Genomic DNA, 10,322 nt, shown 5'->3' on the forward strand with positions numbered 1-10,322 from the left:
CTAGAGAAGCTAAATAAGAAGGTGAATCCAAAGACAAACATATAGGCATCCTCCTGAATATTAACCTTCATCAGGCAATGAAAGGAGACAGAGACCCACATTGGAGCACCGGACAGAAATCTCAAGGTGAAATATTTTTTATAAATTCCTGATCCTCCCCCTTGTCTTCACAATGTCTTCCTTTTGTTTCATCTTGGAAAAGATTCATTCATTTAGATACCAAATGGTATTTTTTTTCCAGCCAAAGTTAAGCCTCTGGTCTTAATGGGTCTGGCTCTAATTTTCTCAATATTTACCTCAATGGTCTTTTTAGTTGGTGACTTTGGAATTCTGTCATTACAAACTGGCCTTTTCATGCAGCGCAAGCCCCTGACTTTCTGAGGAAAATGAATGAGGCAGCTGTGCAGGTGGGAAGGCATGTGGAGGTCCTTCGAGAGCTAAGAAGCCCAGTTCTGCCCTGGAAGGAAGCAAGCCATGTGACAGAACTAGACACAAGGGGATGACTTCTCTCTAGAGCAGGTCTGACTGCTGGAGGAGCAGCAGGAGAGGCTCCTCGCCGTGCTCCCACTACTCTAGCCACGCTCCACTGAAGAGCAGCTTTAGTACAGCGTCAGGTGAGCTGCGCTGGGGCAGTGCTCCCTGATAGCACCTGTCACACCTATTGGAAGGGATATGGGATGACACGGCCAACATGGGATCTCCTCCAATCACCAGTTAGACACACCCTGCTATTCTCAAGTCCAACACACCTAGAGCCACTAGTGAGGACAATGCTAATACCAAGCTAAGCAAGTGATCAGAAGAGAATGAAAAAAAACTGTAAAAATGCGGAATCAAGGAACATTTACAGCTTCCTGGAGAGGGTGTAGGTGTTCTCACTAAGCACAGTCCTTATATGTGAAGATTCTGCACTTTTAGATCATGCTCATTGCCATAGCAGGCCCTTGTGATGGTTCTCTGTTGACAATTACGAAGGGCTTCGGCTGTATGCCTACATCTACGTCCATAGTACAAACATTTCTCTCCAAAGTTTATTCTATTGCAATGGACAATGGGGGGTTAAAATATTTGTCATACACACATAATCCTAAATTACAGCAGGCAGTGCCGAGTCTTTATCACATTAGACGTGGCCGAGAAATTTTAGAGCCATTCCAGTTCTGTGTAGTGGCAGGGGTCTCCCATTGCACTTTGGTCACAAGCTCCCCACCAGTGCACAACTATATAGTGAATTGCTTTCATTTCATTGTGCTAACAGTAGAAGGCAAAGATTTAAATGAACTCCTATAAAATACCAAGTAAAACAAATTTCCTAATATTAATCAGATTTTAAAAATTATTATTATTTGTATTTTTAATTTTCTGTAAATGTATGTATGCCGATATGAGCACGTATATATCATGTGTGCGCAGTACCCACAGAGACCGGCAGAAGGTGTCAGAATCCCTGAACTAGACTAGAGTTAGATGTGATTGTGAGCTGCCTGACGGGTGCTGGGAACTGAATCCAGGCCCTTGGCAAGGGTCAAGACAACCGCTGAGTCAGATCTCCGGGCCCTAATCAGTTTTAAATGAAACTGGATGTCCTCAAAGAAAACGTGAGCATGGTGGAGCAAAAGGACATCCCTGGTCCTTTGCTGCCACTGTCTATCTTTGTAAGCCTCTACGTTGTCAAGCAGACATTCTGCCTAGACTGAGAAGAAAGTGGATTAGGGGGAGTGAGGCGAGAAGAGGACCAGGTTGAACTTGAAAAGCAGTTCAGGAAGGGAGGCAGCTTTCCTGGGAGAGGGCTTGGGTGACGTTTGGAAAGGTTTTCCACTATGGTACCAGCAAACACAGGAAAGAGACTACGGCAGACAGCCTCACCAACAGACTCTGCGGTCGTGAGCTGGTGGACGCCTCAACACCTCTCCTGAACTGACAGCGCACTGCACTTCACACATGGGGCTCCAGGGGTGCACCTCACAGTCTTACTGCCCTAAGATGCCAATGGCAACGGAATTCGAACTTTTTTTTCTAACCAAACTCCTTCTTACTAAAACTGGTGCTACAAAGCTTCAGTCCTTCTTCAGGGCTGCCTTGACTGCTCCAGCCTGGGCTGCCCTAGTCTATTCTATCAACACTCATCACATTACAAATGGCAGAACAAAATCTATCATTATTTCAGAAGAAGGGAAGACAGAGTTTGCTAGTAGCCATACAGCAGTAAAAAGCTCTAAAACAAACTGATGTAAAGCTATGAAGATTTCAGAATATGCAGTTTTTCCCACTGTTGGAAAAAAAGCCTTAAAAAGTCATGTCGCCCACATTTCAACTTTAGTTTCATGACTGCCGTATGAACTTGATTGATTCTGTCTCTTCAAGTGACATCCAAGAAGAAAAAGAAAGATAATCTTGTTTTAAGCTTTTGTTGTGGAAGGAAACAATTATGTTAGACATAAAAACCCATCAGCGCTAACTGCCACACAGTATAGTCACCCAACCATGCTATGCATTGCTACTATCATTTATCATTTAAAAAGAAGCAGCGGGTGCTTGGGCTACCTCCATGCTGGGCTTCCCACGTCACAGGATCGAGTGCACCCACTTACCTCTTGCAAATGAGACTCCTTCTTCTTGGCAGACAAATTTAAGTGCTTGTCCAGAATGGAGTAGTACTTTTCGCTCTCCTTGTCGAACTTCTTCTTTCCATCCTAGGGACAGGAATTCCAACAAAATCAGTCAGGTCAGAGCATCAAGGGACCGCCATGGTCTCCAACCTCACCAAGAGTCCCACCAGTGAGGTCAGAACCTTAACAGACAAGGAAGAAGGAGGTGAAACACCATTAGGTATGCATTCTCCTCTAGAAGTGCTTTCCCATCCCTTGGGAAAGAACGTGTTCTTCAGCCACGCTCCTTTGGGTCCCAGGAACTGTACACTGAGAAACAGAGTGTGGCCAGAGCAGAAAAGTCGCAAAAGCCTGTAACCAGCTCCAGGAAGTTTCTGTCATCTGGCATGCCTGAAGTGTTGCCAAGATGAAGATTTCTAAATTTCTTAAAGATGGTTTTGGCAACTCAGATCAGTTAGGACATAAGCCACATAGGTCTTCACAGAGTTACACTGTCCCCAGCTAGGAGAACATGGGTGACTCTTCCCTTCCCTTCCCTTGTCCTCCCATCCCATCTCCATTCCTCCCCTTGCTTCTCTGTCTCTTCTCTTCCCTTTCTTGTCACCCACCCATTCACCCTTGGTCCTGTTACAGACTGGAACTTGTTATGAAAACCAGAATGACCTGATGCAATTTGCAGCCACCCCGTCAATGCCCACAGTGCAGCTGACTGACTGACACTCACAAAGAAAGAGATCAGTGGTCAGTGAATGAATTCACCTTCAGACCAAACTAGAAAGAAAAATTCCCCCAGTGTAGTATGGGCGGTGGGAGTGGAGGCTGGGCAGTAACAAGAGTGCCACGAGCAGCCAACTTCTGATATTTATCAAATATCTATATTCTATTTCCTGGAGGTGACTCTGATATTTATCATTTTCTTTTTACTAAAATGTTTTCTTTTTCTTTCCCTTTCTTCTTGGTGATGGTGGAACTGTAAACAGGCTGACCTGTCATGAAGTAAGATTCTTGCTTACATGGAGGTGTCAATGTAGGAAACACTGAAGTGAAGGGACACATCGGGGCACAGCATCACCAGACACTGCGCACAGGGAAGCCTGCTCTGTTCGTGAGTTCATGTGAAACAGCTCCGTGCATAAACTGCCTTGGCCACTTCAATGTTTCTCAAGCTGCAGCCTTGACCAGGTAAAGCAGAGGCAAGTGCTTCACAGTTCTCTGGCTTCCTTCACCTGCAGAGTCTAGACTCTCTGAAACAGAAGTTCTGCAGTGAGTATGAACAAGGCCTTCTTCAGCCCATGTGTAAAGTCACGGAGAAGTGAGGTTGGCTGCTCGCTGGGGATGCCTCTGGACCTATCCCCAAGTGCAGAATTTGCAAGTGAGCAGGCAGCAGAGTGGACTGGGAGGAGTGAGTACAGTTCTGCTTGGCCACCTGAGCTGAGCTTTAGATCACTTTTAAGCACTGATATATACACTAAGTATCTGCACAGTGCAATATTCCATCTGTGAAGATGGGAGGAAAAGGCCAAGACCAGATAGATGTGGAGGCACAGGCCTGGAATTCCAGGACTTGGGAGCCAGGCACCAAGGCCAGCGTGAGTCATAAGGCAAGAACCTGGCTCCAAAAAGTAAATCAAATAACACAATCTCTAAGGATATTTATGCCTCAGGAGAACTTATAATGTTGCCATAAGAAACACAGGGAAAAAAAATAATAGTATTTCATCAAAGAAAAGGATATGAGAATACATCCCTCCTGAGAGCACGCAGCCCAAGGCTGTGAATGGAAGGGGTTGCTGTGGTCATAGCCCACACTTCCACTCCTGAAGTGGTCACCTGGCTGAATGTGTCCCCTCTCTGTCCTATTCTTGGTGGATATTACTGTTTAATCTGCCCCTTTGTGCCTGCAACCGCCCTGCCCATCCTATCCTCCTTATAATGCCCTCTTCTCCCCCCATCTCCATTTCAGTTCCTTGTTCTTGCTCAGCCCTTTCTCTATCATTCATGGAATTTTCAAGTTGGGCCTATGTTCATCTAGTTCAGTCTTAAACTACATGAATGCTTTATAAACGGTGACTTCTGTGGCCATGTTCAGCATTCTGGTGGAGAAGTGGTTCATGTCCATGCCCATCAGCCTTGAAACCAAAGAGCAAATGAGTGGGAGAGAAAGTTCCTGGAGATTCCCTCCTGGACATACAGCAGCTTCCACTGACGTTTCTGCAAGGCTGACTAACGGACTACATGATCAGTCATCAAAGAGGACTTGGAACCCAAGTATCTTAGGTCATAGTCCACCTAATACCATTCATCACATTCTTCTGTGAACTCATCTTTGTGAGCTTTAGGTAAGGACTTTGGCATGTATGAGCAGACACATGGCCTCCCCCAGACAAATGCCTAGGAATCCCATCAGATGGCATCTTAGGCCATAACAAAGATTTTCTCACTTTATCTTCTCCTACCTACTTGGTGCTTCTACCTTAATTTATGGCTTTCTTGTTTTATTACTACAAAAACTTCATCGGACTATTACTATATTGAAAAATAAAAATTTTTAGACACCTCAATCAGGATTCTTTAGCCATGGTCAGTCATGTCTGGCTCCAGAATAAATTCTTTCCATATCCTCTATTGGGGAAGATTTCTGCTTTCATACTGGCATGAGGGAACAGTAGATATGTAATGAGCAAATAACATTATTTTTTTGTATTGTTGGGCACCACACTTGGTTAGAGAATAGATCCTCTAACTGTTCAATCAGCTGTTACACAAGACACAGGAGGACATTCTGCAAATGACCTGGAACTGTTTAACTCAGCCCTGAGGATGCCTAATATCTGTGGATGAGCAGCTGCATGGAGGACGGCTATTGGCTGATTCCTTCCATCCGACAAAGGGGCTGACAGTCTCACTGGGCATTGAAGGGGAAGGAAATGGGTTCAGGAAAGGAGCTCAGCTGCTGGTTGGGGGGACACTAGAATCTTTGTTTTCACTCAGTGACTGGTGACATTTTTGGAAATGTTAATTTGATGTCATTATATCAGCATATCTGGCAACACAAAGATCAATCCTAGAACCACTTCTTCAATTCTTATTCAAACCCTGGCCCACGAGCTGGATAAAAGACCAGACCACATAAAGGAGGCTCTAACATAGGAAGTGAGTCCTAGAAAACAAAACACAGTAGCACTCCTCTGTGCAATTGACGTCCGCCTACGAGCTATGATTCATCATTATGTAGTGCAGGTCTTTCAGGACTGACAAGGATGACCCCAGAAACGATTTCTTGGGTCTGGGGTGACTAGTTGAAGTGAACATCAAGTGAAGAATTTTCCCTGAAACCACTGCTGCAGAGGAAGGGAGAATTGATCACAACACTTTATATGTAATCAAATGATCACTGTCTTCTTAGTGTTATGGCAAGACAAAAAAAAAAAAACCTACCTATTTATTATTAGGACATACAGTTTACAAGGTTCCTTGGCCCAGGGCATCATCCCAGGCAGAGGCCCTCTCAGTTGAGAGCATCAGTGTACCTTACACAATGATATGTTTCCAAAGGGTAGATGTCTCCGTGGTTGCCAATCATCAAGCCATTACCCACCAACTCCTTCATCTCAGTCTGTCAACACATACTCCTGAAAGGCTTCTTCCAGAGTAGTTGCCCCTTTCTAATTATATCAGGATGAGTAAATGATATTCACTGGAACAAAGCAATCTCATATTTGGCCATATAATGGTATCCTATACGTGGGACAGAAGAATAAGCAAATAGATGTAGACAGTACAGACATGGTCTCAACATACAGAATAAAAAACCCAAAATGTAATAAGGATTGGAAGAAATGCTCAAGCTTATTAAGAGAGAAAAACAAATGAATCCTCAAGCTGTTTATATTAGAACTATTAGAAACTGACAAACATTAGAGAATTGAATGGCATTGGCTGGCAAGAGTGCTCAGTGGATAATGGTGCTCGCTGCCAAGCCGGATGACCCAGGTTTGATCCCTAGGACCCACATGGTAGAAGGAAAGAGCTAACACTGTCCACTTGTTCTCTGACAACCTACACACTCTGTAGCATGCATTACCTCCCCCACACACATACACAAAGAAAAATGTTAAGAAATGTGAATGCTAACATATAGATGCACAGACGAAGATCCAGGGCTCTGGTCTCCTCCTTCTGGGACTGTATAGGCACAACAATTTTAGAGGATAGAGTTGTCCTATCCATCCCAGACATACATGGCTCAAAAATAAGCTCTGGGTGATTTTTTAAGGTCATGCTGACTTCTTTCTCATGAGCTTAGCCTTCATATTTCACTAATTTGAGCCATTTCCCCATGTTTATATTTGTATGGTATACATATACATGCACACATACCCATGCATATGTGCATACTCACATGTGTATGTGCATGGAGGCCACAGGTTGACTTTCAGTGTCTACCTTGACAGCTTTCCATCTCATTCACTGGAGCAGAGTCCTTCACTTCAGCCCAGAGCTCACTGACAGGTCCAGCTAGTCAGCTTGCTCTGGGGATCCCTGCTCTGCCTTTCCAGCGCTGGAATTATTGTGGTTCTTGTACCCCTGGCCATTTGCCTGGCTTTTGCAGATCTGAGCTCCAGTACCCGCCCTTACATACTCACTATTACACAGTGAGCTCTGTAGCCAGCCCACTATCTCTACACCTATTCTTGGTTCCTTTACTGTGTCATTTTACAGCTGCTACCTATACTCTGATATGACCAAGACCAGAAGAACTAAGGAACAAATCTTCCTTAGAGTGGGTAAAGAACAATCTGCCTATCCTATGAGCAGATATTATCAGAGAATCATCAGAACAAGGTCAGGGGTCAACAGAAGCATTGTGGGAAATCTTCATCAAGCCTGTGTGGTCCCAAAGCCCAGGATGTTTGCACAGAAAAATGCAGCAAATAAACCGCAGAAGCTTCTTTTTCGTCTGGAAGAATGTGGGGTGGTGTTGGGTCAGAAGAAGAATGAGAGAGAGCACAAAGAGGCAAGAGAGAAGAGACCAAAAGGAAAGGGAGGGACGAAAAAGGATGAGTGGCAGGGATGGCCATGGCGCCAGGAGCTGCTGCAAAGAGGGCAGGTACCCGTCTCCCACCTCTGCTTGGTCTGTGTGAGTCTGCAGTCACGACATTGGGAATGGGCAATGTTATGAATAAAATTACGGTTGTGTAACTCTGCATCCCAGCAGGATATTTGGAAAATAACTCTGGGCTACTGAGTTCTCAGATGTCTTAATTAGTCACCGAAACTCTTTTTCACACTAAGCATTAAAATTTCCCTTCGTTTGCAGACGGCTAAATTGGGTAAACCTGGAGCAACAAAATAATCTGATAAAGGTTAACTAGAATACTTGGGACAGGAACTGTGTGTGCCTGGACTCAGGAGGTATTCTTTAGTCTCCAGCGACAAGCAATAGCAGGTGGAAGTTCAAATTTTCAACTGTATTACTTCTAAAGCTGTTTCAGGTAAAATCTCCTTAAAAAACAGAGGCTTGGAGGAAAGTTCCTGCTAAAACTGTGTGTGTGTGTGTGTGTGTGTGTGTGTGTGTGTGTGTGTGTGTGCGCGCGCGCACACATGTGCATGCTTGTGTTTGTGTAGTGTATGTGTGTGTGATGCAATCCTTAGGCAGCAAAATGGAGGGGAAATGGCTGTAAAAGCAGAAAGGCTAGCCAGCACAAGGGTCAATGACCAAGGTAGCCACTGAAGTAAGAAGAAGCAGTTGTTATGATTATGCTGGCCTGCCGTGTCACCTGGGTACCCTGTTTCTTTACAAGACAAGCTCCACCCACTCCCTATCTCCCTCTTCTAGTTGAGGCAAGCTGATCTCCTGCCTCCTCTCTTCCTTTTTCTCTCTCTGTCCTTTCTTCTTCTGCAGAGGCAGCCTCTGCCTTCTCCCCCCACTGTTTCCTCTCTCTGTCCCTCTCTCTTCTCCATATCCCCTTACCTTACACACTCAGAATACCCACTAAATAAACTCTATACCCAAGCTCTCTTTGCATGGCATATCTGTCTGTCTCCCACCCTTCACGGCCTCTTTCACCCACAGTGGGACTTGCCAGGGTCACCTGTGTAGCCATGATTGTAACAGTAACCACGTGCTCAACAACACAACCCATCTCCACTCGCACCCTGAGAAGCCATCACACCGTGGTGCATAGCAAGGGAGGTAACTCAAGTGCCTAGTTGTTTCCTATTAATCCGATTTTGTCTTGAGTGTCAGGGAGCCTACTGCAGTTTAGATGCTCACAGCACTGGCTCCTGGAGCTGTAGAGAAACTAGGGCGACAGTGTGATGTCCAGTCTAGAGGGCAAGAGGGGACAGTGAAAGTTAGGTCCCTTACTCAAAACCTGTGGTTCACAAAAGGCACAAGTGGAAGGTACAAGTGGAGAGATCCAGAAGCAAGGGCTCCTCGGGAAGCCAGACCTAAAGGACAAACTGGGCCTGGCACCAAAACGCATAATGCATTTGCTAGATATTATCTTGATGACTTCACAATAACTTGAAAATTGCTCTTTAAATGACCTGCAAGCCTGTTTACAACCTTCCCTTGAGTTCATCTGTATGCTTTCTTATCACGGGCCATCTGAAAATATTTATAGATAGAAAATTATATTATCAGGATTCCCACTCTAGAGGTCCTTGCTAATGAACTGCTAAGTTCAGCAGAGTGGTGGAGTCTCCACTAAAACACAGGGCTAACAAGATTAAAGGGGCTTCTTAGCTTCCCTATTTAAAGGAAAGGGGGGGAGGCAGCAATGATCCTCTGGGCACGGTGCCCCCTCAGTATCAGCTTGTGCAATCAACATCCCCCTTTTGATGAGCCCCGTTTCAAAGTAACAGAGCTTCTGAATGGTTGTGGGACAAACCGGTACCAAGAATACAGAGCATGGTTCCCAATCCTTAGAAGACTGGTAACTGTGAGAGCAACACTGGGAAAAACTTCTAGAAACTTCCTAAAAGACCTGCATCTCTTTCCACCTTCAGTGCCGCAGGGAGAGGGCATGGTCCCAACATGGACGGTAAAATGACCATTCCCAGCTCTGATTTTCCTTTATTGACTTGAGTTGTCAAACTTAAGTGTGTGCACGTGCGTGCTCATGCATACATACACACTCACAGTTAGCCACAGAGGTCAATTGGTGTGTCAGATCCCTGTGGCCGGAGTTATAGGCATTTATGACTTTCCAGATGTGTGTGTAGGCTCCAAATTCCCATTTCCAGCTAGAGCTGTGAGCATCCTTAACTGCAGAGCCATCTCTCCAGATCTCCCCACTGACTTTTGACACACGGATGGCTGGACTTTCATCAAAAGGACGAAAGACTAAAATGTTAGGAGTCTTTGCAAACATGGGAAACCCTTTAGAAGTCTGTCATGGCTGGACCTTGTGAGCTGGCAAACAAGCCCTGGGACAGAGCTGGTGTGCCTCAGTGGGTAGACCTCTGGTCTAGCACGCCTGAAGCCTTGGGTTCGCTCTCTAACACAACAGAAGCCTGGCACGGCTATGGAAGTCGGCAAGCCAAGCACTCCAGAGCTGCAGGCTGGAGGATGAGAAGGTGGAGCTCATCCTCAGCTAGTGAGATCAAGGCCAGTTCAGGGTAAAAGAGACCTGTTCCAAACCAGTCCAGGGTACAAGAGACCTGTTCCAAACCAGCCCAGGGTACAAGAGACCTGTTCCAAACCAG

At 45.3% G+C, this 10,322-nt stretch overlaps 1 protein-coding gene across 1 annotated transcript in view; it reads right to left on the reverse strand.

Moving 5' to 3' along the window:
- Arhgap42 (Rho GTPase activating protein 42) overlaps positions 1-10,322 on the reverse strand; it is a 224,432-nt gene that overhangs the window by 59,903 nt on the left and 154,207 nt on the right. The window contains exon 5 of the mRNA XM_005346793.3: positions 2,592-2,693. Coding sequence (XP_005346850.1) covers positions 2,592-2,693 — 102 coding nt within the window. The remainder of the gene's footprint in view (positions 1-2,591; positions 2,694-10,322) is intronic.

The sequence above is a fragment of the Microtus ochrogaster genome, chromosome 5, assembly GCF_000317375.1.
Source record: "Microtus ochrogaster isolate Prairie Vole_2 chromosome 5, MicOch1.0, whole genome shotgun sequence".
Lineage (NCBI taxonomy): Eukaryota > Metazoa > Chordata > Mammalia > Rodentia > Cricetidae > Microtus > Microtus ochrogaster.